The sequence below is a fragment of the Ursus maritimus genome, unplaced genomic scaffold (genome assembly GCF_017311325.1).
Source record: "Ursus maritimus isolate PB19 unplaced genomic scaffold, ASM1731132v1 scaffold_33, whole genome shotgun sequence".
Lineage (NCBI taxonomy): Eukaryota > Metazoa > Chordata > Mammalia > Carnivora > Ursidae > Ursus > Ursus maritimus.
In genome coordinates this window covers 20,692,996-20,720,991 of record NW_024425897.1, presented here as the reverse complement: position 1 = coordinate 20,720,991, position 27,996 = coordinate 20,692,996, and the positions used below count along the sequence as shown (strand labels likewise).

The following is a 27,996-nucleotide window of genomic DNA, read 5'->3' as shown; positions in this document are numbered from 1 at the left end:
TAACTGGCCGTCAATTCCCATGACTCGTTGATGTTTGATAATTCACTACAATGACCCACAGAACTCAGAAAAGCACAATGTTTACAATTATAGCTTTATTATACAGGCTACAGTTCAGAAACAGCCAAATGAAGGGACACTTAAGGTTTAGTGTGAGGGGCAATGCAAAGCTTCTATGCCTTCTTCCTGAGGAGTCAGGGTGTGTCACCTTCCTGGCCCATCAATATGGTCACCAACCAGGAAGCTCCCTCAAGCCTAGATGTCCAGAGGGTTTTTTTTCTCTCTCTCTCTTTTTTTTAAGATTTTATTTATTTATTTGACGGAGGGAGAATACAAGCAGGGGTGAGGGTGGCAGGGAGAGGGAGAAGCAGGCTCCCCGCTGAACAAGAAGCCCAACGCGGACTCCATCCCAGAACCCTGGGATCATGACCCTGAGCCAAAGGCAGATGCTCTATTAATGGAGCTCCAGGCGCCCCAGCAGATGTATGCTTTATGGTGCCATAGCATGTATCACACTCATTGCCATTGGGCCTGTTTCTGTGGTAAGCTCTGGGAAGGCAGGAGCTCATCCTGTTGGTTGCCATTGAAGCTGTAGAATCTTATTTGGGGCTTGTCACATAGGGTACATTCTATATATTTGCTGAGCAAATCAATGAGGCTGGCACTGAAGTAGTTGTAGATTTCAGGTATTGCTTATGCTATATTAAAAAACAACACCTTGTAGCCAAAACGTCTATCAGTAGAGAACTAGTTCAATAAATCATGGTCTGTCCATACAATGGAGTTACTATCAAAAAAGAATAAAGCTCCTCTAGACAGATGTGCTAATAATGCATGGATCTCCAAGACAGATTATGTAGTATCACCAACAAAAGTTAAAGTGCAGAACAATTTTGAGTATGTCGTCTTTGACATACAGTGTACAGCTTAGTGGCTATTTACCAATACATCTGTATTTACCGCTTTGCAGATTGAGATCTAGAACATTTCAAGGACTTGGAAATCTTTCTCAGATTCCCCTGCAGTCCATACCCTCCAGATGGAACCCTTATTCTGACTTCTCTCACCTTAGATTAATTTTGCCTGTTTTTGAGCTTGATATCTTTGGAATCACACAGAATATACTGGCTATTTAAATATTTTAGCCTATTACATATAATGCTTTGCAACCTGCTTTTCCTGCTTAGCACGATAGCATGAACATTTTGCAATTAAAAGCTGCAATAAAAGTCATGGTTTTAAATTGCTGCATTGTAGATAGTATATTCTTGGTTATATTTAAATGTTTATTCTAGGGATGCCTGGGTGGCTCAGTCAGTTAAGCATCTGCCTTCGGCTCAGATCATGATCCTAGGGTCCTGGGATGGAGCCCCAAGTCTGGCTTCCTCCTCAGCGGGGAGTCGGCCTCTCCCTCTGCCTCTCTGTCTCTCAAACACACAAATAAACGAAACTTGTTGAATTTTTTTCTTTTTTAATTAGGGAAGAGGAGTTCAGAGAGTCCATACAGGCAGCGGTGGAGAAAATGGGGCTCAAACCTACGACCCAGGTGTTCAGTCTTCCACTGCAAAAAGCAAAATGCTCAAATATGGATAGAACCTTGCAGAGGTCTTGCACGAGGGCATTATAATAGCAACAAGAATGACTAATAAGTATTAATGGCTCATGACGAGAAAACAAATGTTATTAATTATCTTAATATATTAGGCGTATTAGTAATGTTTGTGTGTGTATTATTCATGCAAATATTATTAGCCTGTGTCAAGGGCAGCCGCTGGGCCCTGAGAATCAGGCTCACATCTCAGACCTCAGTTGCTCTTCCCAGATGTGCAGGGACTGGGACTTCCAGGGATTCACCCCGTGGAGCTGTGAGGAGCCAATCGGCACGCAGAAGGCGGGGCCCCGGGAGCGACAGCAGTGCCATCCAATGGGCTGATAGATGTAGCCGGCCCTGGCCAATGGGCGCGCTCCTCCGCGACGGTCGGAAGTGGTGAGGCGGCTCTGGGGGCCGTTGTTCAGTGCGGGGGCTGAGAGGAGGCTCTGTGTCTGCGGCTGGCGGGTCGGCTGGAAGTCCTTGCTGTCGTCCCGGGTGAGTGTAGCGGCGGCCCGAGCCTTGGGAGCCGCACTGCGGCCTCCGGTTCGGGAGGAGGCCGGCATCCCCAGCGCTTGGTGTGTGGGCGGGGGGTGGGTGCTAGGGGCCCCAGGGGTCGCGGCCGTAAGGAGAAAGACGGCCACGCCACGGCGTCTCCTCAGGCCAGTGGGGGAGGCCGCGCTTTCTCCTCAGGGAACCCGAGCCTCGACAGCCCCCGGCGGCGCCGCCCCTTCGCGGCCTTGGCCGGGGCGTCGGGGAAGTGGGCGTCGTCCGGAGCGCCGCTGTGGGCACCGCGCCCCGGGCGGAGCCGGGCACGAGCCGCGAGCCCCCGGCTTGCGGGGGGTGGGGTGGGCGGGGAGGGGGCGGCGTCGCGCTGGCTTAGTACGGGCTCTAGGTCAGGGACCGGGGGTTCGAGTCCCCATTCCAACCGTGTGGCGGCTGTCTCCCCAGAATGGAATAATGGCTTTCACCTCTTAGAGTTGTGGCCTGGAGGAGGGGTCCCTGTAAAGCGCTTAGCAGTCAGACGCACGGTAAATGTTAACAGCTGCTATTTGCGAAGCTGGTGCCCTCTCCGCCTCTCACCCCGAACTCCCTGGGGGAAGGGGCCGTTGGAAACCGCCTCCTGCGCCCGAAATCCTGGAGAGGGGCTCCTTGTCAGGTTGAAGACTTGCTGTACCGCAGCACTTTCGTGCATTCGCTCAATTACTCCGTACAGCGGCCCTTTGGAGTATTGTCAGTTGTCTACCTGAAGAATTTGAGGCCCAGACAGGTTAAATCCCTTATCGACTGCGTGGCGGAACCAGAGCTCGACCCTCCAAGGGGCCCACTCCCAGCCCTGCGCACCACCCCCAGACCCCTTGGAGCCAGAGGGCATTTCCCTCATCCGAGGCTCTGGTCTTGGTTTAGTTCCTGGAGCACACCTAGAGACAGACAGCCCTGAGAAAAGTATGCAGGCTTTCCTCTTCTGAAAACCTGATTTATTTTCACAGATAGATGCTTCCTGTCCTTAGTTTACATTTCTTATGGGAGCGGTTATCTTGAGTCATGTAACTCCCTAATTTAAAACCCTTCTGTAGTTTGCCGTTGAGCTTGGACTATCATCCGGTATCTTTTCTGCTCACATGATAAGGCCTCCTTGGATCATTCCCGTTTTTGAATATGTCTTCCAGATCTACCTTTACTTTCATTGCCTTTTAGGCCCTCTGCCTGATTGGGTTTTCCCCCACTCCCATCCTCTCTTATTTTCTCTTTGCGCTTCAGGTCTTCTTTAAAACATCATTTTGTCAGAACGTCCTCTCATCACCTTTAAAGTAGATTCCTTTCATCAACATTTGTCTATGTACTTTTCCATCAAAATACATTAAGGTATATCTATTCATTTGCTTATTTTTCTCTGTCACTAAGTTGATCTGTTAGACAATTTTTCTTTAGTCTGTGAAGTAGTCTTAGTGCCAGCGTGGCACACTGGGTCTCAACATGTTGAATGAATATGTGCTTTGAAAAGTGAGTTCATTCAGAAATGTCAAAACCATCAAAGAGCCCTTTTGGGGTAGTATTTAAAACCATTTTTGTGTCATGGAAAAGAATAAAGTAAGTAGTGGTATCAAAATTGCCAACACTTTGCTCTCTGCACTGGCATCTTGTTTATAAAGAAGGAAAATCTTTACAGTGCCCAAACCTGGCAGATCCTCTCAGCTAAGGATCAAAGTTAACATCATCTGTAATAATAAAACTGTTGACATCACGTACTTTCTGATATAATGTACAGAGATGAGCACGACATCAGTTCTGTGGTATTCTTGCCAAAAACATATTAATCATGAGAAAACATTGAACAGACTGAAACTGAAGGAACTTCTACACTTAATGTGATTTTGAAAGATGAAGAAAGATGAAGAAAAACTTAAGAAATATCCTAAATCAAAGAAGATTAAGGAGAAATAACTATATGTGATATGTGACCCTGGATTAGATCTTGAACCAGAAAAAGGGAATTAGTGGGATGATTCATGAATATGATTTATAGATTAGTTATTAACATTGTATTAGTATTAGTTTCTTGCATTTGATGATTTTACTGTGGTTATTTATGATGTATTGGGTGAGGGGTATACAGGAGTTTTTTTATGGTGCTTTTGCTTGTCAAATTATTTTTAAATGAAGATTAAAAAATAAGGTAAAATCTAAGTATTGGGTGTTAAATAAAATACTTTAATGTACTGGTTTTGGTAACATTTCCTGTGTACTTGTTTTTTGTTTTTGTGTTCTGCATGTCATCCTAAAAGCAGAAATGAAATTGAAAGTTTATACTATCTTCTTTGTAGTTTTCAGGAAGAACTAAAAATGGCTGAATTTCTAGATGACCAGGACACTCAACTGTGTGACAATTGGTAAGAAATTAAATCTAAGAAATATTGGAATGAGAACAAACTAGTTTCTGTAAAAGGTTGGTTCATTTGTTGGCAGGTTAAAATTGGAACCATATAACCTGGAAATATATGAGACTAAAGCCTTTTTAACAATTTTATATAACCTTGCCTGTTTTAGTAATGTGACAAGATGGTTAGGTTCAGGTAGCACAGAGAAATGAGTATAGCGATGTGATGGAGGTGGGAGTTTGGATCTCTGGTACCTGCCTTTCGTTAATGACTTGGCAAGTCATCCCACCGAATGTTTTGGAGCCTCACTTTTCTGATGTATAAATAAGCAGATTTATTTTTTGTCTTTCTGAAAAATATACATTTTTATTTTTTTAAATTTATTTTTTGTTCCTTTTTTTTTTTTTTTTCTTAAGTAGGCTCCATGCCCAATGTGAGGTTTGAACTCACAGCCGTGAGATCAGAGTCCCATGCTTTATGACTGAGCCTGCCAGGTGCTGCTCATCATACTTTTTTAAAAAAAAGATACAAAACATATAGTATGATGTTTGGATTAGATGCATGCCTTTTTTTTTTTTTTTTAAGATTTTTAATTTATTCATTTGAAAGAGTGCACATGGAGCGTATCAGCAGGGGGGAGCGCATCAACGGGGGGAGAGGCAGACAGAGAGGGAAGAGCAGATTCCCCGCTAAGCAGGGAGGCCTGTTTCAGGGCTTGACCCCAGGACCCCTGGGATCATGACCAGATCTGAAGGCAGCAGCTCAACCGACTGAGCCACTCAGACACCCCTAGATGTGTGCTTTTCAAAATGTGTTACAAAGATTTCCCCGTGTGGCTACAGTGGCTGTCTTGGGGGTGATTGGGAGCAAGTTTAGTGAGGTTGGCTCTACATCTAGCAGTGAGAGAGTAGTTCAACCAGAGCCACTCAATTGTTTTTATAAAGGATTTTGCTGAAGGAATGTTCACTGCTTTAAAAGTTTAAGAAAAAAAAAAAAAGTCTAGTTAAGGTCTTCTGGCAGTCCAGCTTAATCATTATCCCTTCAGGGGCACCTGGGTGGCTCAGTCGTTAAGCGTCTGCCTTTGGCTCAGGGCCTGATCCCTGTGTTCTGGGATCAAGCCCCACATCAGGCTCCTGCACTAGGAGCCTGCTTCTTCCTCTCCCACTCCCCCTGCTTGTGTTCCTTCTCTTGCTGGCTGTCTCTCTCTCTCTCTCTCTCTCTCTGTCAAATGAATAAATAAAATCTTAAAAAAAAAAGTCATTATCACTTCATGATTCCAGAATTGTTGGTGAAGACTGGGTGTAGTCTTGGATGTTACGCTTTCTATTTTGGTGTGTTTAACCCACGTGAGTGACAAGAAAGAGCAACTCTTTCTTGCTGAAATGAAACTTAGAATGCAGCTAATAATTTCCTGAGTTTGGTATTTTAGTGATATACAAGTGCTCTTATGGAAAGCTAAAGAAAAAAGCAAAGAAGAACTGACTGTGCTATGTTTAACTTACCAAATTGTGGTAGAAGGGAAGAGATGTTGAAGAAGGAAAAAACTTTGACTCAGATTGGTGGAAGATTTGAGCCAGATAACAGTTTTTATTTTTTTATTGCCTTTTTCTTTTTACTCAGGCTTTCAGCAGAATTAGGATGTAATCAGAGCAACTGCTGGTTGTAATATTCTTTCCCTGAACAGAATTAAGATTTCATTTCTAAGAACATGTCTTGCTTTATAGGGTATTTTTTTCTACTATGCCACTATCACTTTCTGCCAATTTAAAAACTATTATAGCTTGTTTGTGTTTTGTATGTGCTATTACTGATACAAAATAATTAGCAATGCAAATAATCACAGGAAAATGTGATTGTGTTAAAAAAAAAAGACATTGGCAATGTCATCAATTAATATGCTCTTATTTTATCAGTTCTCCAATTTGAAGGAATCTCAAGGCCAGGACAATGTATAAATAACTATGCTAAGGGAGTTTAAAAAAAAAAGGGTAAGTTAATGGAAAGCTAATGAAAACAGGGTTATTCAAAGCCAAAGCAATTTATTTAAAGAAAAAAGATTAGCATGGAAGAGTGACTAAGCAAGCATAGACCTCCCATCTCAGTAACCCTCTTTAAATTCCAGGTTTAAAATTTTTATTTTTATTTTTTATTATTTTTTAAAGATTTTATTTATTTATTTGACAGAGAGAGAGACAGCCAGCAAGAGAGGGAGCACAGGCAGGGGGGGTGGGAGAGGAAGAAGCAGGCTCCCAGCAGAGGAGCCTGATGTGGGGCTCGATCCTAGGACTCTGGGATCACGCCCTGAGCCAAAGGCAGATGCTTAACGACTGAGCCACCCGGGCACCCCTAAACTTTTTGTTTTTAGAGCCGTATTTCTATTATTCCCTAAGAAAAGTTAAGGTAAACTTCAAAATGTGAGCTGCCAGGGTGCCAGGCTGACTCAGTTGGTAGAGCATGCAACTCTTGATCTTGGGGTCATGAGTTCAAGGCCCACGTTGGGCATAGAGTTTATTAAAAATAAAATAATAAAATAATTTGAAAAGTGAAGAGGCACCTGGCTGGCTTGGTTGGTAGAGCATGCAACTCCTAACCTAAGGGTCATGAGTTAAAGCCCCATGTTGGGCATGGAGCCTATTTAAAAAAAATAATAAAACAAAAAATAAGAAATTTGGGGCACCTGGCTGGCTCCATCAGAGTGTGCAACTCTTGATCTCAGGGTCATGAGGTCAAGCCCCATTTTGAGCATGGAGCCTACTTAAAAACAATTTTTTTTTTTTAAGTTAAAAAAAATGAGCTGCCGTTAGATCCACTGGGCCAGTAAAAGGAGTAGTTGTTATTGAAGATGTTCTTGCATGTCATATCTCTTCTCTGTGGGGGAGAGTGTGGTTCTAGGGAATAGGAGCTTCAGTGTTAGAAGGTTTTGACTAACAAGGGTGCCTGGTTGGCTCAGTTGGAAGAGCATACGACTCTTGATCTCAGGGTCATGAGTTCAAGCCCCATGTTGGTTATAGAGATTACTAAAAACAATAAAAAAAAAACACAACTTCGACTTTTATTTTTGCATGTATTAACGAATTGATTTTTGGCTTGTTGTGTTTAGCATTTAGAAGGCTACAGGGAATTTTTCTGGGAGCCTTGGCTTGCCTTTCAGTTATTTCTAAGAATCTAAAATGAAATTTCATCTTTAACTTGCTAGTCCTCCTTGGGACTTTGAGCAGTTTTATCTAGATACAGAGCTGTGTTCTCATTTATCTCATTTTAAAACATCTTGATTTTATCTGTATGATAGGAAGCAAGTATATTGTATTCTCTCTGGTTGGAATGTTTGGTGGGACTATCTTGTCAGCTAAATTTAAAAAGAAAAAACTAGCAGACAACTGTTTCATGTATGTAATTGTTGCTGATATCTTTTTCTTTCAAGGTTTCTTTCAAAGTTTCCCAAGAAGTGAAAATGTATCATAGTAAATACTCTGTGGTCTTACCTAACAGCTGCTTTTGATTCTTGTTGCTTTATGTTATGATTATGTGGTCCTTAATATTTTCTTGGTCTAATTCTAAAATTTTAGTGGCCTTGAGTATATAGAATATTCTATGTCAATAGGTTATCCTGACTAGCCCTATAAAATAAAAACTATAGACATATTTTCTTGATTTTTGTTGTTAAAAGAAAATTATTGTAAAAATTATGAATCTCAGCTCCCTAAGTGGTAATTATTAGGCTTAATTTTTTGTGGCATTTGTGTATGTATGATTCACAATCATGATATAACTCTACTTTCATTTTGTTGGTGTACATTTAATGTAGCCACTCCTTTAAACATTTTTAATGATTTTTTTTTACTGTTTTATGACACTAATGAAAATCTTCATAATTCTAAGAGTGACATTACTTGATTCAAGACTGTATTATGGTCCTAGAAACACATTTTCAGCCTATTTTTAAGCCGTTTACGGTACCACTGGTAATGTATTAGAATACTGGTTTCACAACATCTTTTAATAGTGGAATTTACTAATTTTAACTTTTGTTAATTTAATAGGTTTAGATTATAACTTTGATTTATAGCCCCTGTATATTTTAATATCCTTCACTTAAAAAAAATAAAACAATTTAAAACCACTGGTTTCCTCAGAAAGCTAGGAATTTTAGAGAAATAGGGGAAGCGAAATCTTTCAAGATATTTGTAGTTTCCCTCTTTATCCAGTTGAGATTTCTTCCCATCTCACAGTTGATTGTTCTGTGTCACCTTCCAGTTTTGCTGTAAGAGCTTCCTTGATAGTTTCATCATTGGGTGGAAATGAATTTGCATTTATTTGGTGTCTTGGTCTTTCGGACTGGGAGTATGACTTAGCTGGAGGCACATCCTACTTTGAAATGTTTCTTACACTATGTATGAAGAGTAAAACTATAAAAAAGAAATAGGCTGTCTACAATTTAGTGTGGAAGAGGGTTCCTGTAGTATGTAGCTTTGTACACTAAATAGGGTATTTAAAGATTTGCATAATTATCTGTATTCTGTTCAGTATTTTATTTTTCTGAAATTTTATTCTAGGTGGTGACATACTTATGGACTCTTTCTATCCTTATTTTTAATTTAAATTCAGTTAATTAACATATAGTGTATTATTAGTTTCAGAGGTAGAGGTCAGTGATTTATCAGTCTTATATAATATCCAGTGCTCATTACATCACGTGCCTTCCTTAATGTCCACCTCAGTTCCCCAGTCTCTTCCTTTCCAGCAACCCTCATTTTGTTTCCTGATTAGAGTCTCTTATGGTTTGTCTCCCTCTCTGATTTTGTCTTGTTTTATTTTCCCTGTCTTCCCCTATGATCCTCTGTTTTGTTTCTTAAATTCCACATGGGGTGAAATCATATAATTGTCTTTCCTGATTGACTTATTTTCCTTAGTATAATACCCTTTAGTTCCATCCACATCTTTGCAAATGGCAAGATTTCATTTTTTGATGGCTGAATAGTATTCCACTGTGTGTGTATATATATACCACATTTTCTTTATCCATTCATCTTTTTTTAAAGTAATCTCTACACCCAACATGGGGCTCGAACTCATAACCCCAGGACCAAGAGCTGCAGGCTCTACTGACTGAGCCAGGCAGGCACCCCAGACACATTCCTTATTTTTCTTTCTTTCTTTTTAATTAAGTAGACTTCATGCCCACCATGGGGCTTGAGCTCAAGATGCTGAGATCAAGCATCGCATGCTATACCAACTGAGCCAGCCAGGTACCCCTAGACAGTACAGTGCAATCTTTAGCTAGACTAAAATTGGAGTTTTCTAATGGTCATATCCAAATGACTGAAAGTAAAGACTTCGAATGTGCCTCTAGTTTAAGTGTACATAAACACTCTTGTTAAATTTAAATGAGCTTAATCTTTCACTTAAGATTGTCATTTTCCTCCCTTTTCTGTAACTTAGAGATGATCTTGATCCCTTGATCTTGGATCCCTTAAAGAGAATGACAAAAAGTGAGTGAGGAGACAGGTTTGGGGGAAGGGACTCAGGACTTCATTTTTGTACAGTTCTGCAGTGAAGTTCATACCAACAAAACCAGAGCATGTCCCTGACTAGTATCTAGCCTGCTTTGAAAGGCATGTGGGACGTAAGGGAGACAGTTTTCTGTTCCCCACTGACTATCCCAATGCTAGCATCTGCTCTTTTTGGTTTGACTTTTAGTGGAATAAAATTTAATGAGGTTAAACCTACCTCAAACCCGGAGTGAAAAGAATTGGTAGACTGTTTTGTTTTGTTTTTGTTTTTGTGTTTTTAACAATCCTGGAATGTATCATTGTGTTTTGGGTCATGGATGGTTTTAGAAAAGCCTAGTTCATTTCTTGGCCTCTGACTTCATGTTGCTGGTTGTGATTAGCTCTGACATCTAGAAAATGAGGCTGAGCTTGTAGAGGTAGTACATAGCACTGATAACTCATTGTTGCACAAAAGGCTCAAAACTTTGGGAGTTAATCCTTGAAAAGCAGTCTGTAAACTCATAAGAGTTTCCAGACTAGATTTACTAAAGAGAAGTAATGGAGACCAAAGATCAGACGAGTCAGATTTTCCTGTAATATCACTGTGCATAGATTAGTCAGTAATGCTTACCTTTCCCTTTGATCTGTTTCTATAGCAAAAAAGAAATTCCTGTGTTTAATTTTACCATCCATGAGATCCACTGTCAAAGGAACATTGGTATGTGTCCCATCTGCAAGGAACCATTTCCCAAATCCGACATGGAGAGCCACATGGCGACAGAACATTGTCAGGTAAACCACCAAGTACTCAAATGTTCATAACTGTATTATACTTGCTGTTTTGCAATAGCAAGTGATCATATTGTCACAAAGCCAATTTACTGATTGTCACTTCTTACCATAGGTGACCTGTAAGTGTAATAAGAAGTTGGAGAAGAGGCAATTAAAGAAGCATGAGGTTAGTTTCCCTGTACCATGAAGAGTGTGAGTTACCATGGGGCCAATATTACTGAGATTACTGAGCCACATGCAGAGCAGAAAACCAGTCTGTTTGAGTCTTGTTTCTCTACCAGCTCCACAAACACTGTCTCTTGAGGTGTATTTGAGGCTTTGACTTTTTGTGCCAGATTCAGCTGCATGGCTCTTGTGCCCCATGCTCAGTTCTCAGAGCCTTTCTCTTTGGAACTGAGTCTGTCATTTCTGCTGGGGTTTAGCTGGCAGCCTCAGTGAATGCCAGACCAAGCCTGGGCTTGCCAGTGTGGTACAACCTCTTTAGTACAGAGCCTGCCTAAACATCTTGTAATTTTCTTTCGACTTCTTTTTTTTTTTTTTTTTTAAGATTTTATTTATTTATTTGAGAGAGAGAGAGACAGCCAGCAAGAGAGGGACCACAAGCAGGGGGAGTGGGAGAGGAAGAAGCAGGCTCCCAGGAGGGAGTCTGATGTGGGGCTTGATCCCAGGGTCTTGGGATCATGCCCTGAGCCGAAGGCAGACGCTTAACGACTGAGCCACCCAGGCGTCCCTCTTTTGACTTTTTGATCACTTAGGTAACATGGTGTTTACACCCAAAGGAATTCCTCAGAGTGCATTTGGTGAGATAGAACATAGTATCATTTGGTCCCTCGTTGAAATAAAACTGGCCTCAGTTGAATGTGCATTGTTTTTGTGAATGAGCATATTAATTCACCAGTTAAAAATATCCCGTATTTAGGGGCGCCTGGGTGGCTCAGTCGTTAAGCGTCTGCCTTCGGCTCAGGGCTCGAGCCCCGCATCGGGCTCCCTGCTCCGCTGGGAGCCTGCTTCTTCCTCTCCCACTCCCCCTGCTTGTGTTCCTTCTCTCGCTGGCTGCCTTTCTGTCAAATAAATAAATAAAATCCTTAACAACAACAACAAAAAACCCCCTATTTAGTTGGTCACGTGTGTACATATATGTAAAAATTTACCAAGGTATGCAGTTAAGATTTGTACATTTCATTCTATGTACCTAAAATGACAATTTATAATTTAAAAATATAATTCATAATCATTGTAGAAAAATTGGAAAATATAAGAAGAAAACAATAACCATTCATAACTCACAGCACAGAATTAAACGTCTTATAAATACTTTGGCACTCTTACTAGTTTTTCTAAGCATTCGGCCTATGTTTTACTAGGCCTCACCAGCAAGGGGGGTTATGATTGAGGTCATGTTAACAACAATGAGTATTTCTCTGGTTCTGATATTTACCTGCTGCATAAAACGACCTCCAGTCAACTATCCTGTCTTCCATTCTCTCCCCTCCGGCTATTTCTGGGGGTAACATGGTAATATATCAATCGTTCTAAAGGTACAAGTACAAGGTGTTTCCTGACATTCCTGCAAGTTAGACCAAGATAGTTGTAGACCAGAGATTAAAGAGGTTTTTTAAATTTTCTTAAAAAAAAATTTTATACTTTATTTGGTGCTCTGGTGAGTTACTAGCACTTTTTAGGGTTGTTAACAAAGTACTTACTATATTATCTGATATGTGCAAGCAATATTTTGCTCTTGGCTATTGAGTGCTTTTTTTTTTTTTTTTTTTGGCTGTTGAGTAAATCAGTGGCATTTTTCTAATAAAATCTTTGTGAATCAATATTATAGCTACATGGTATATAATTTTAAGGTCACAAAACCATATATGTAAAAATTGTCTCTTCCATTCCTCTTCCTAGGCTGTCTTTAATTATTTTCTTGTGCTTCCTACAAGTGATATTCCATGCATACACAAATAATGCTAAAAATGTTTAGCATTTAGAATAGAACTTGGGTTTAATTTGTATGAAAAAAAAATTGTTCTTTGGCACAGTGGTTGTAAAGTATCTAAACTTTTAAAGTGATGTTACATTGAAGTTACGGGTTTAAGTTCCCAAGTTTGGAATGTGTGTATTAGAGTAATGTATGCCTTTATATCTTTTTAATTTTTTGGTGTTTTAGTTACAGTTTCAAAATAAGTTCTATAAAAGTTTTGTCCTTCATCTGCTGAGTATTTATACTCTTGGGGTCATCTTTTTTGGTAATTCCTGGTTTATTTGGTCAATTTAAAGCCAGTGTTGTACACAAATGGGGAGATTAGAAAAATCAGTATCTTTCTAAAGGACAGCCTCTTTTCCTCATTACCAGGTACTTAAGACAGATTGGAGTGGTAAGGGGAAATTGGGCTGGCGGAACTTCGACAAACATATTTGAATTGCTATGCTTTTGCTGTTTGCTCCTGGGCTTTTCTGGCTGGTTTTGGGTTGTTTTGTAATGTGTGCACAAGATGATGATAGGATGGTTGAGTGAGTAGATTCCTTCTAAGAGTTTCTTTCCCTTTGTAGAACCTGTGACAGGGACAAAGAGGGAAGCCGTGACTCTTAAATGCGTAGAAAAGCATGGCAGGCAGAGCTAGGGTTGGAAGAGAATATTAAAGTAAAGAAATATTTTTGGCTTTCCTTGCCCTGTATTAAAACATAGCCTCTCTCAGATTGGCATATTAACTGCTTTATTACTCTGTGTTGCAGGAGACTGAGTGTCCTCTACGGCTTGCCCTTTGCCAGCACTGTGATTTGGAACTTTCTGTTCTCAAACTGAAGGACCATGAAGATTACTGTGGTGCCCGGACGGAGTTATGTGGCAATTGTGGGCGCAATGTGCTGGTGAAAGACCTGAAGACTCATCCTGAAGTTTGTGGAAGAGATGGGGAGGAAAAGAGAGATGAGGTTGCCATGCCTCCTAATGCATATGATGAGTCCTGGGGTCAAGATGGCATCTGGATTGCATCCCAGCTCCTCAGGCAAATTGAGGCTTTGGACCCACCTATGAGGCTGCCCCGAAGACCCCTGAGAGCCTTTGAATCAGACCTTTTCCGTAGTAGAACTACCAACCAAAGGAACATGACGGCCCAGTTTCCAATTCAGAATAATCTATGTGAGTTGTGTTTGGATTAGAAAACGGAATGGTATCAAAATCTTAAGGCAAATGGGAACAGGGCTTTGGGGACAAATAGATCTTAATAATAGAAACCTGACTATAGTTAGGTAACATGAGGAAGACTAACTTTCCTACAGATTGGAAATAACCTCTTTGCTATTGAGTTACTATTGGATTACAGCTAGCATTGATGATGACAATGACAGTGACAGTCCTGTTAATAGCTAATATTTACTGAGTATACAGTATGTACTTCAGGCATTTATAAAATGAGCATAATATGTACTAAATGATTTAGTTCTCACAGGCATTCTTAGGTAAGTGGTAGAACTGGGACTTGAATTCAGGCAATCTGACTCCATTCTTCAAACTATTCTGCTATAGCGCAGAAATATATGAAAAATGTGTAGCACACTGCTTGTCTCATAGTTATAGCTCAGTAACTTTGAGTATTAATAAAACAATTAGACTAATAATGGAGCCTTTTATGACAGCCGACTTAATGTTTGGAGTCCTGTGAATACAGGAAGGCTAGGCCTCTTTTATTCCTGCACAAATGCCTGTAAACCTTGAATGTTTGCTAAGCATGGACTTAAGGTAGCGACATCTCTAATGTTTTTTGTTTTTTTTTTAAGATTTATTTATTTTAGAGCATTGGGTGTGCACGAGTGGGACGGAGAGAGGGAGAGGGAGAGAGAATCTCAAGCAGAATCTGCACTGAGTGCAGAGCTCAACACGGGGCTCGATCTCATGACCCTGAGTTCGGAACCTGGGCCGAAATCAAGAGTCAGACACTTAATCGACTGCGCCACCCAGGCACCCCTCCCTCTAATGAATATCTTGAGTACTGGTTATTTATTTATATTTTCTTCCAGTGGAAGAACAAGAAAGGCAGGAAAGGAATAGAACCCGACAGCCCCCAAAAGAGGGTGGTGAAGATAGTGCAAACTTGGACTTCATGTTGGCCCTAAGTCTGCAAAATGAAGGGCAGGCCTGCAGTGTGGCAGAGCAGGACTTCTGGAGGGCTGTATGTGGTGCAGACCAGTCCGTTGAAGGTTCCAATGCTCTGAATGACATGAAGGGTAGGTTTGTTTATTCTGTAATAGCCTCTGTCTCTACAGGTTTTTTAACTCTTACACTGTGTAATTTATATAAAATCAAGAGTGTTTCATGAGATAAGATTTGCCTTTTTTGTTTTGCTTTTCCCAACTTTTTATTAAAAAATGTCAGAATAGTACAGTGAATGTCTATATACCCCTTGTTTATATTTGCCAATTTTGGTATTTTCCATTTATTTTAAATATTTTTTTATTTCTACCCTTGAACTATTTGAGAAAAAGTTGCAGGCATAATATTTTATCCCTAAATACTTTAGCATGTTTCTTAAGAACAAGGGTATTGTATGTAAACATAATACATCACTGTCAGGAAATTTAACAAAAGTTCCTTACTTATACATAATATCCTTTGGAGTTTATTTAGTTTTTAAAATCCAGGATTACACATTGTGTTTAGTTATTTTTAGGTTAATTTAGTTTAGGCCCTTCTCCCCCCCACCTTTTTTTCCTTTTAGTACATTGGTACTTTTGAAGAGTCAAGGACAGTTGTTTTGCAGAATATTTCTGTCTCAATTTAGATTTGTCTGATTTTTCTCATGAAGGTATGCAGTTGTGTGAGAATTCCTATGTTGGTGATGTTGTGTCCTTCTCCGGAAGTCAGTTTATCCTATTAATTCATTAAAATGAGATCTGTCAGATACCTCCATTATATGGATAGCTTTTCCCCTTATAATACCTAGATTCAGGTTGTTATTTTGACATTGTGGAGGAAGGAGATATTTACACATCTTTTATTTAGCAGTTTTTTGTATTCACTAATGTTTCTTGCTTTAATCAGGTATAACTGGTGATTGTACAATGGTGATTTTTCTGTTTTTATCCTTTGTTCTAAATTAGTTATTATTCTATAAAGAACTTGGCTCCACTCCCTGCCTCATTTAAAAACAATTCTGGGGAGCCTGGATGGCTCAGTCTGTGACTCTTGATCTCAGGGTCATGAGTTTGAGCCCCATGTTGGGTGTAGAAATTACTAAAAACCAAATAATAAAAGGAAATAAATACATTTTTTAAAGAATTATTGGACTCATGGATTAAAACTAGGTTTTTATTATTATTATTTTAAAATTTATTTATTTATTAGAGAGAGAGAGGGGGAGAGAGACATTCAGCAAGAGAGGGAACACAAGCAGGGGGAGTGGGAGAGGAAGAAGCAGGCTCCCAGCGGAGGAACCTGACGCGGGGCTCTATCCCAGGACTCCAGGACCACACCCCGAGCTGACGGCAGATGCTTAACAACTGAGCCACCCAGGCGCCCCATAAAACTAGGTTTTTAAAAATAAAAGTTGGATTGTGTTCAGTTAACCACCCCGTTGGGTCTCTTGTTTGGAGAACAGTATATTTGAGGGATGCATGTCACACATATTGAAAATGCTGGAGGGGCACCTGGGTGGCTCAGTCAGTTAAGTGTCTGCCTTCAGCTCAGGGTCATGATCTCAGGGTCCTGGGATCAAGCCCCACTCCTGCTCAGTGGGGAGCCTGCTTCTCCCTCCGCCTTTCCCCCTTACCCCCAGCTCATGCTCCCTTTCTCTCTTTCTCTCTTTTATCTCTCAAATAAATAAAATCTTAAAAAAAAAAAAACACGCTGGAGTTGTAAGAGGTTTTGGGGACCTAAACTTAAGCAGATGCCAGCTATGAGTTTGTCTGTCTTTTTCTTTCTTTCTTTCTTTCTTACTTTCTTTCTTTCTTTCTTTCTTTCTTTCTCTCTCTCTCTCTCTCTCTCTTTCTTTCTTTCAAAGATTTTATTTATTTGAGAGAGAGTGAGAGTGGGCATGAGCACTGGGGAGGGGCAGAGGGAGAGGGAGAAGCAGACTCCCCGCTGAGCAGGGAGCCCAATGCGGGACTTGATCCCAGGACCCTGGGATTGTGACCAGAGCTGAAGGCAGATGCTTAACTGAACCACCCAGGCGCCCAGCTGTGAGTTTTCTTTATGTCACTATGTGAATAACAACTCCAAGAACAGTAGGATAATTCTTAACATTTTACTGATTTAGATAAAATAGGTATTGGTCCTGGTTAAAAGAAGTAAATGGTAGAGTGTATATGGCTTGCTTAAAAGAGGAAATGGTAGTGTTAATAGAAACTTAGATAATGACATCTTGCTTTTTAAAAATGTATTTTTTTAATATAAGTTATATTGTGAAAAACAGTAAATATATATGTAAAATGTTTTTTTTCAAAGAGGGGTGTGGGAGGGGCAGAAGGAGAGGGAGAGAATCTTAAGCAGGTCCTGCCTAGCGCAGAGCCCAGTGAGGGGCTCGATCTCACTACTCAGAGATCATGACCTGAGCCAAAACCAAGAGTCGGATGCTTAACCAACTGAGCCACCCAGGCGCCCCAAATGTTTTGTTTCTATGATCTACTGTAGCCTGTGGCTGGTTAACATGTAAATCCAAAGACTGAATAAGGGGTGAGTCTGTGACTCCTTAGAGGGTTATGTCCCTATCGGTTGGGAAAAAAACCACTGTTTTAGGCTGTATTTTCTTCCTTAAGAAAATGCTGTTTGTATTGTAGAGGTTTTTTTTTTTTTAATTGAACTATCATTGACAAATTAGTTTCAGGTGTACAACATAGTGATGCAGCAGTTATATACGTTATGAAATGCTTACCACAATAAGTGTATTACAGTGTTATTAACTATATTCCCTGATCTGTACTTTCCATCCCCTTGAGTAGAGGGTATTTAAAAACAATTTATGGGGCCCCTGGGTAGCTCAGTTGGTTAAGTATCCGCCTTTGGCTCTGGTCATGGTCCCAGGCTCGAGTCATGGTCCCAGGGTCCTGGGCTCGAGCCCCATGTTGGGCTCCCTGCTCAGGAGGGGAGTCTGCTTCTCCCTCTGCCTCTGCTGCTCCCCCTGCTTGTGCTGTCTTGCTTACTCTCAAATAAATAAAATCTTAAAAAAAAAAAACCTTTTGCATCTGTAGTAAAAATGATTGTGTACAAATTAAGTAGGTGAATCGTAAGGTATGTAAATTATATCCCAATAAATCTGTTAAAAAAGAGGTAAAAATCATTAAAAAAGTTTAAGATTGTGAAAGAGTGTAAAAGGAAGCATAGGGGCGCCTAGGTGGTGCAGTCGGTTAGGTGTCTGCCTTTGGCTCAGGTCATGATCCCAGGGTCCTGGGATTGAGTCCCATATCGGGCTCCTTGCTCAGCTGGGAGTCTCATTCTCTCTCTGCCTGCTGCTCCCCTGCTTGTGCTCTCTCTCTCTCTCCTTCTGGCAAATAAATAAGTGAAATCTTTAAAAAAAAAACAAAAGGGATGGGGTGGGGAGGAAGCTTAAATCTCCTCCTCACCCACTGATAAGTCTCCTGGTTCTCCCCAGAGGTTACCACTTTCAGCAGTAATTAGGTAGACTTATATTTTTTTTGTACAGAAAAGAATGTGAATATGTAATATGAGATTGTTTAAAAGCTGGTTTTATTAGACTTCTTGCATTTTGGGGAGCAGAACAAGGCTTGTCAATGTAATGTTTGGCTTTGAATTCTTTTCCGTTTCTAAGTTTGGTAACCCTTTATAGAATGTTGATAGGCAGATTCTCCCCTTTATTACCTTTGATCTGTTTTTTACCTAATAGTTGCTGCTTCTTTCCCTTAGGAAAATGCACTAGTCCCAAAGAACGCATTTCCAAAGCCTGAGCATCCTCTTTTAATATGAGTCTCTTTATCAGCCTTTCAGACTTGACTTTCATGGTGCTAAAGAAAGTAAAATGCAGTAGCATAAGAGTGACAGGTGAAGACTGGGTTGAGTGTAGTTTCCTTTATCTTCTCCTTTTTTGATCCTATCTTAGATTGTTTTATTAACTTTTGTTTGCTTGTTTCATTGCATTTTTCCTCCCTACTGATTTGAAATGTATATTCTCTGTCTCTATTCTTGTGATGGTTTCCCTGGAAATGTCAGCATCTTTATTTAATTTAACAAAGACTAAAACTAACCTTATCACACTTACCCAGTTAATACAGTACCTTTAGAATTAGGATCTCTCCTTTATGACTTAAAAGCTGCTACTGTGGTAAGTTAGTGTTCTCTCTTTTCTTTTTAGCACCATGATATAGATATTTCTTGCTTTATATACTCATTGTATTTATTTTATATATTACATGTTTACCATTTTTCTTTGCTCACCCATTCTTCTTCCTTGTTACCCTGAAATTCCTTCTAGGATAAATTTCTTCCTAAGGTACCTTCTTTGGAAATTCTTTTGAAAGTGTCTGTTGATTGTAAATTCTCTATTTTTGTTTGTCTGAAAGTCTTATTTTTTCTTGTTATGTGGTAGTTTCTCTGTCACACAGTTCAAGATTGCCAGTTATTTTGTCTTAGTTCTTTGAAGGTACTCTGTTTTTTGGCTTCGGTTGTTGGCTATAGAGATGTCATCTGTTAGTATTGTTATTTCTTTATAGGTACTTTGTCTTTTCTGTCTGGCTCATTTTAAGATCTTTTTGTCTTTGAGGTTCTGCAGTTTCCCGATGATTTCTCTGGCTTTAAATTTTTGGGATTTGCTGGCTTTCCTGATTTGTAAATTTAGTATTTTTCATCTGTATGGAAAATTGTCATCTGTTATTTCTTAGATTATTGCTTGTCTTCCATTTTTTTTTTCTTTCAGGACCCTGAGATGATGACCCAAGCTGAAGGCAAATGCCTAACCAGCTGAGCCACCAAGGTGCCCCCTGTCTTTCATTCTTTGTAGTCTTTTTCTTTTCTCTTTTTTTTTTTTTTTTTAAAGATTTTATTTATTTGAGAGAGTGTGAGTGGACACGACTGCAAGTGGGGGGTTGAGGGGAGTAGAGGGAGAGAGAAAATCTCAAGCAGACTCCCCATGGAACACTGAGCCTGATGCAGGGCTCGATCTTACAACCTCAAGATTAGGACCTTCCTGAGCCAAAATGAAGAGTCTAATGTTTAACCACTGAGCCACCCAGGCTCTCCTACATGTGTTAGATTTTTCTCTATTTTCCGTTTCTTGTATTTTCCATTTCTTTGTCCTCTGGGGTGCATTCTGGGTAATTTCTTAAATGTCTGCTTTCTAATCTATTGTTCAATATGTCCATTGAGGTTTTCACTTCAGTGATTAATATAGTTTTCATTTATTTGAGTTCTGTTTGTTTTTTCCTTCAGCATGCCTCATCGTGTTTTAAATAATCCTTTTTTTAAGATTTTATTTGAGAGAGAGAGAACACGAGTAGGGGGAGGGCAGGGGGAGAGGGAGAAGAGGACCCCCCGCTGAGCAGGGAGCCCGATGCAGGGCTTGATCCCAGGACCCTGAGATCATGACCTGAGCCTAAGGCATATCCTTTAACTGACTGAGCCACCCAGGCATCCCTTGAATAATCCTCTATAGGAGCACCTGGGTGGCTCGGTTGAGCATCCGACTGTTGGTTTTGGCTCAGATCATGATCTCATGGGTCAGGAGATTGAACCCTGTGTGGGCTCCATGCTCAGGAGGGAGTCTGCTTGAAGATCGTCTCCCTCTGCCCCTGCCCCCACTCATGCATTTGTGTGCCCTCTGTCTCAGATCTTTTCCTTTTCTTTTCTTTCCTTTCTTTCTTTCTTTCTTTCTTTCTTTCTTTCTTTCTTTCTTTCTTTCTTTTTTTTTTTTTTCTAAGATTTCATTTATTTATCAGAGAGAGCACTAGCAGGGGGAGCGGCAGGCAGAGAGAGAAGCAGGCTCCCTGCTGAGCAAGGAGCTCAATGTGGGACTTGATCCCAGGACTCGGGGATAATGACCTGATCTTAAAAAAAAGCCTTTTGTATCTGAGGTAGTCATATTCCAGTTCCTTTTTAAACATGTCTTTAAACATTTTAGATATATTTTCAGATGCTACAGAAAAATAAGTATATCTAAAGTCTCTTTTTTGATATTTGTTTCTGCTGACTGTCATGGTGGCTTGCTGCCTCCTGCATATGTGAGCTTTTGTTATTTTGTTTTTAATTTTTTTTTTAAGATTTTGTTATTTGAGAGAGAGGGCGCATGCGAGCATGAGGGGGGAAGAGGAGGAGAGGAAGAAGGAGAAGCAGACTCCCTGCTGAGCAGGGAGCCCAATGCGGGGCTCAGTTCTAGGACCCTGAGATCATGACCTGAGCTGAAGGCAGATGCTTAACCAGCTGAGCCACTCAGGCATTCCTGGTTTTAATTTTTTTAAAGATTTATTTATTTTGGAGAGCATGCAAGTAAGGGGAAGGGCTAAAGGGGTAGGGGGGAGAGACTGACTCCTTTTTTTTTTTTTTTTTTAATGATTTTTTATTATATTATGTTAGTCACCATACAGTACATCCCCGGTTTCCAATGTAAGGCTCAATGATTCATTAGTTCTGTATAACACCCAGTGCACCATGCAATACGTGCCCTCTTTACTACCCATCACCGGTCTATCCCATTCCCCCACCCCCCTCCCCTCTGAAGTCCTCAGTTTGTTTCTCATAGTCCAGGAGAGACTGACTCCTAAGCAAACTCTGTGCTGAGCAAGAGAGCCCAATGCAGGGCTTGATCCCATGACCCGTGGGATCTTGGCCTGAGCCAAAACCAAGAGTCACCCAACCTAGAGCCACCCACGTGCCTACTCCATGTGTGTTTTAACATTGAACTTCCTAATGTGTTCTTCAGACTATTTATATATGCTTCTGATAGGTTCCTAGGGATACTACTGACTGGGATAGTTTTATTTTTTTATTTTTTAGAAGATTTAGTTGAGAGAGCAGGGGGACAGTGCGGAGGAGGGGTTGAGGGAGAAAGAATCTTAAGCAGACACTGTGCTGAGTGCTGAGCCTGATGTGGGGCTCGATTTCACAACTCTGAGATCGTGCAGGACCTGAGCTCAGAGCAAGAGTTGGATGCCCAACAGACTGCACCGCACCACCCGGGTCCCCCTGGGATAATTTTAAATTGAATTTTTGGTTGGCTTGGACTTTTAAAAATTATAAACATGAATTTATGTAAAAACAAATGTAGATTCTAGACTCAAACCCGTGTAAAGGCCAAACTCTAGCTACTATTCCTTAGTAAAGACTTTTTTCTCCTACCCAGAGTGAAGACCTAGGTAGGCACATTTTCTTCACTCTTCTCATTGTTCACCCTCCAGTTGTTCAGCAGTCTTCCTGAGGCTGTTGTGTTTGAAGAATCCTGGATTTAAAACTACTCATTTATTTGCTCTTGTAAATTACTTTTGTTTGTTGTGCATCTTTCTTGGTATTTTGTACTGGGAGAGTTTTTAAGGGTATCTTATCTACCATTCATAAGTGAGCCTCAGGTTCTTGACTTATAAAATGAGGGTAATGTAGGATCTCCTTTATAAGTTTTCTCTGAGGATAGAAATAATGTACAGAAGCTTTTAGATTAGTGCCTGGGGTTAGTACACATTCACATTCTTCCTTAATTAGAGTAGTGGGTAAGCTACTACTTTACTCTTGCTCAGGAAATGGTGACAAGTAAATCTTGGAAGTTTTTTCCTTAGAATTTGTCTCTTAGATGGCTTCTCTTGGAGAGTTTACAGTTCCACAAATTGCTACATCTAAGAAAAGTCAAAGGAAGTCAGACTTTTATATAAAACCTTAAAAGGGGGATAAAAGGTTGAATCAAGTTTGTTTTTGTTCGTTGAGTCTGACTGTATGGCCTGATACCTAGGTGCAGCTGACCGGACCATGTTGCCTTGTGAATTTTGTGAGGAGCTCTACCCAGAGGAACTGCTGATTGACCATCAGGTGTGTTGTAATTACTTGAGGAATGTGTGCAGGCCATAGTGGGTGTTGTAGGCCACATGAGCTCTTGAGCCAACTATTTTAATATACCCATGGCAGGAGGTAGCAACTGTGTTTCTTGCCATGGTGTGACTGACCTAAGGATATGAGAACTCAGCTTTGTTCCCTCTTGGAAAATAATGTTCATTCCAGCAGACCTGGTTGCTCTCTCCATAGTATGGTGACTAGTGTACATGTCCACTGACCATTTTAATCTGGTGTCATCTCATGCCCCATTTTGATTTATCAGAGGTGTATCGAAGTCCTTGCAGTTCCCTGGAAGGGTTAAGGATTTTTTTTGCACTTTACTTTTTCTGCCTGTATGATATGTGGCCATCCACCCAACAACACAGACCCTTAGTAGAGTTGGTTCTGACATGACTTTCAGGAGACCATCCTGAAGGATCTTCTGAAGACAAAGTTAGAGGTCTTACTTGTGTCCTTCTCAAAAGTCCTGTGCCCACTTCTCTTTTAGCCTGTCACCCCATGGTGTGGTCTCCTGATCCCCTGTTGGTCTGCACCACTAGGCTGAGTTCCTTGAGAAGGTTCTGTGTTTTCCTAGCTACTGAATCTCTCAATACCTGGTATTTTGAATGAGTGAAAGTTCTTGAGGCATTTAGGGATGATAAGAGGATAGCCTTTGTGTTTGAGGATTACCTGGTGGAGGGAACTACTTTTTCCCCTCAACACTGTTGCTCTCTGATTTGGTTTGGCTTCATGTGACATTTCCATCACTATTAAGTAATCCCTGTGCTCTGGGTGGAACATATATCCCCCCGTAAGTGGAATAATATAGTATTTGAATATGTCTGCTTTTTGGTTTGGGAACAGCATAAGAAACCTATTAATAGGGATAACAGCCTCTTTTACTTAATGGCTGTGGGAAGAATCTTGAATCTTCTCAATGTAAAAAGAATAATCACAGGGGGCTCCTGTCTGGCTTAGTTGGTAGCCAACTCTTGATCTCAGGGTTATAAGTTCTATCCCCATGTTAGGTGAGATTACTTAAAATCTTAAAAAAAAAAAAAAAAAAGAATAATCATAATCACATGAACACAGTAAAAAAAAATTTAAAACAGCACAGAAATGTTTAAATAGGAGTGTTCCATCTGTGTTTGCCCTAACCGTTTTTAGTTTCCTCGTTATTAAGGATGATTAACATTTGTGACTTTTAGACAATGTTTTAAGAATGTAGTGTTTTCCTTAACACCTGCTTTTTTTTTTTTTTTTTTTTAAACCTATGTTTTTTGAGACAGACAAGCTGTAATCCTTCCTGTGCCTTACCTTCACTCAGTATGGGCAACACTTCCCCCAAAGGGGTGGAGGACCCTGATGTCATCTTCCAAAAGTTTTTGCAGCAGGCTGCGAGTAACCAGTTAGACTCTTTGATGGGCCTGAACGATTCGCCCCCTGTGGAGGATAGCATCATCATCCCATGTGAATTCTGTGGGGTGCAGCTGGAGGAGGAGGTGCTGTTCCATCACCAGGTAAGAGTCCCCAGAGGACCTGTCTGTTTCACTCCATGCAGATCCTCTGAATGAACCTAAGGCTTTCAGAACTGAGAATGCTTCTTTAGTTTTTAAGTTCCTTGCATACCTGACCTGGCTACTGGCCATGCCCTGTTCTGTGAACTATCTGAGGTGTCCACTGCCTCAGGCTTTCAGACTTTCTCTACCTCTGTCAGCTTAAACCATAATGTCATTAGCCGAGGCCCAAGAGCCAGGACTCCATTTAAGCAGGCATCCAGGACCTGCCAAAAGGATTTTTTATTTTTATCATTTTAGAGGGTGGGAGAGCACGTGTGGGAGGGGAGGAGGAGCAAAAAGAGAATCTTAAGCAGATTCCATCCTCAGCGTGGTACCCGAAATAGGGCTCGATCTCACAACCCTGAGATCATGACCTGAGCTGAAACCAAGAGTTAGACGCTTAACTGACTGAGCCCCATGCCAAAAGGATTTTGATGAGAGTTTCCCTGAGGTCACTGACGAACATTTTATTTTTGACGAGGCAGGTTCTTCCTGTTGTGGTGGCATTTGAGTCTTGCATTGCAGGAGTCCTGGAGGTCTGGTTCTGGCTTTACCTTTATAGATAGGTCTGTCCCCTCACTGGGGATATCTATAAATAAAGGAGTTAGACTAGACAGTCTGAAGCTGTTTTTTAGCTTTGCAGTCTAGGATTTCAACCTGTTGGTAAAAAATACATTTTCTGCCTAGTCTTGTTTGTTATGAGGAGCTAATACTGAGGGTATGTTCAGGGTCTTTTCTGTAGTCGATCCTATATAGCTCTTGCTAGAACATCACACATTTCATTTCTATAAGAAAGACTTTTGCTTTTGGATCAAGCAGTAGACAAGTAACTGCTTGTTGTCTCTGAGGGGAGACTATGAAATAAGCAACCATGCAAATGCTCTAAGATCAAAGTATTGACATGCTTTTCTGGGTTCTTAAGGCCAGCCGTTCCTTCATCCTGGCATAATCAGAGTGCTTCTTTCAGTGCCTTAGGTGCTAATGGGAATGATTTTGCCATTCCATATGTGTTTCCTCTTAGTCCCAGGCCCTTCCTGACAGTGGTTGTCAAAGTCATGTCTTTTTCCTCCCTTCCCCCCATAAGGTCTGTTTACCCAGCCTGCTGTTCCTTCCTTTCCTCCTGATGCTCTCTTTCATAGTTATTCATAGGAAGAACTCAATCCTGAGGAACTAATTCTGGTTTTTCTTGTTAGGACCAGTGTGACCAACGCCCAGCCACAGCAAACAACCATGTGACAGAGGGGATTCCTAGACAGGATTTCCAGCCTCCAGAAACCTCACCAGAGCTGCCCAAGAGGCGTGTCAGACACCAGGGTATTAGCCAGGGCTGAGCCAAGGCCACAGGTCTGCTGCTGGCTCAGGCCTGCTTACCATTTCTCATCTGCTACTCTAACATGGGGGTTACCTGAATTCTGAATTGCCAAGCACAGTAGTAGGATCTCACTGTGGACTCTCTTGAGGCTAGTTGTGGTCCCATGTTAGACCAAGCTACCTTGAGTGTATTATAGGGTAATGGCTTTGGGGACAGCCGTAGACATGCTTGTCAGTGCTTATTCAGCTGCAGGTCTCCTATCTGTGCAGTTAGTGGATAATTTGGAGATAATTTTCAGACCTTACTATGTCCGCCCTGGGTCCCTGCTTCTAGTTGAACTATGTTTAGGGTACTCAAATTTATTAGTAATATTATTTAGAAGCCTCATGAGTAGGCAGGTAAGCTGTTTTTGAAACCTAACCACTACAAAGCCAATGACAAATTATTTTTCAAGATTTGCTGGCACACCATTGTTGAATACTCAGGAGACTGTATTTGAGGACTCAGGTAATAAGTGTAGACAAGATGTTCCCAGACCTTGTCCTGGAGATGTGGGTTTCAACAGTAAGGCAGTCTTTCACCTAGAATCCTATTATTCCTGCCCAAGTTCCAGCACTAATAGCAAGAGCAGGCTTTTCCCTAAAGCTGGTGCTTTTTTCTCTTCTCAGGAGACTTGTCTTCTGGTTACATGGATGATATCAAGCAGGAAACAGCTAAAGGGTCCACCTACCCTCTTCCCCCCAGCAGACCCATTAACAATATGACAGCTACTTGTAACCGACTGTCAACATCTACATCAGGCCCCAGACCTGGGTGCCAGCCTAGCCCTCCTCGCATACTGAAGCTCAACAACTTAGACAGCCAGGATGGCCGGGCGCGCAGTCGAAACAGCCATAACTCGGCCATGGCCACTGGACACGTTCCAGTGATTCACCCAGTGCGAAATCTCTACCCAGAAAACCTTGTACCCACTTTCCCCCGTGGGCCTTCAGGGAGACATGGAGTAAGGTAAGAATCAGTAGCCCAAGAGTGGAGCTTGGGAGTAGCTCAGGAGAACATAGTGGGAGTATGGACTTTGTGTGTATTGTGACCTGATTCCAAAACCTTCTTTTGCTTTCTGTGGGTTTTTCATTGTTTATTTGTTTTGTTTGCTGGCAGAAAGTTGCTTTTGTCTGGTTCCAGCTGTTTCTGACTTTTGTTCAGAGATATCTTAGGAACTAGTTTCCAATCCTTTTCTTTCAGTGGTAGGAGTGAAAGTGGCAGGAACTCACGGGTCACCTCCACAACCGCCAACTACCGAAACAGAACTGCAAAGGTAATTGGGGATCCAGCCAGTAATGCTCAGTGAGGACTCATAAATGGGTGGGACTGGTATGGTTCTTGGAGTCAGATGAGGTGGGCAATGGATGAGGTTTCCATAGAAGTTTGACATTTCTCGGGCTCTAAAGGAGGACAACTGCTTTTTCACTTCCTCCTTTCTACTTCATTTGTGTTCTCTTGTTCAACAGGCTAAACCCCCCAAGCAGCAGGGAGCTGGGGATGCAGAGGAGGAAGAAGAGGAGGAGTAATGGTGTTGCAGAGAACTGCACAGTGGTTCCATCTTCTCTGCACAGCGCACTTGCCGCGGTTCAGGCCCCACCTCTTGGGCAGGGGAGATTTTACAGATCTTAACTTTTTCTAGGTTATGGCCATTTTGTGTCTTTTGAGATTGTGCTGTGGGAGTTTGAGGGTTTGGGGGGGGGTTAGCAGGGCGGCTGTTGAGAAATGTTTCATCTTTAGCTACTGCCTTTGGCTGTGCAGAAATACAAGTTATGGCCTCTCAGCCCACCAGGGCTCCATCTTTTGACATACTATTGCCACTGCTTCTTGGTGCTGTGTAGTCCTGGTGGAAAGAGGAGAGAGGGTTCTGGAAACCTGGTACTCATGAGTGAAGTGATTCTCTTCTCTGCTGGGGCCTCAATTTGGAAACTTTTAGGTACCCTGTCCTGTGTACTGTCCCTCCCCACTCTAGAATTTGGGCCTCTGATGTGTATGGAGGCTCTCTGGTAAAGTGTTCAGGCCAGTTGCAATATGTTAGGAACAAGGCTTTGGAGATGAGTTCAGCTAGAGGTGAGTGCACTAGAGGCTTTGTTTTTATCTGCTTCTTTGGCATTCGGCGTAACTGCCTTCTGTTTCTGGTGGGGAGCACAGCTCCTTTGTCTTTACTGTCTTCTGATGGAGAAGGCTGGGGGCTCCCTGTTTGCCACCAGAGCCGTGGTCTGGTGGATCAGGACTGAGGCCTAAGCTCCATGGCTTGCTCTGAAAACCAAGTATCAGAGCCCCGATCCCCTCTTTTTATTTTACTACTACTACTACTACTACTACTACTACTACTACTATTATTAACATACTTGTAATAGAAATAAAGTTTGTACTTGGAGTTCA

At 41.3% G+C, this 27,996-nt stretch overlaps 1 protein-coding gene across 2 annotated transcripts; it reads left to right on the top strand.

The window, feature by feature from the left end:
• Nucleotides 1-1,953: 1,953 nt before the first annotated feature.
• On the top strand, nt 1,954-27,996 carry TRAFD1 (TRAF-type zinc finger domain containing 1). 2 transcript variants are annotated; one of them, XM_040619911.1, is made up of 12 exons: nt 1,955-2,086; nt 4,414-4,479; nt 10,613-10,748; nt 10,861-10,914; nt 13,479-13,884; nt 14,763-14,969; nt 22,622-22,698; nt 23,991-24,221; nt 25,454-25,574; nt 26,241-26,580; nt 26,815-26,887; nt 27,081-27,996. In XM_040619911.1, exons 2-12 carry the CDS (start codon nt 4,433-4,435, stop codon nt 27,138-27,140), a joined length of 1,752 nt encoding a protein of 583 aa, XP_040475845.1. In that variant the 5' UTR covers nt 1,955-2,086; nt 4,414-4,432; the 3' UTR covers nt 27,141-27,996. The 2 variants fall into 2 exon arrangements, with proteins under 2 accessions (XP_040475846.1, XP_040475845.1); XM_040619912.1 differs by lacking the exon at nt 14,763-14,969 and having other exon boundaries at nt 1,954-2,086.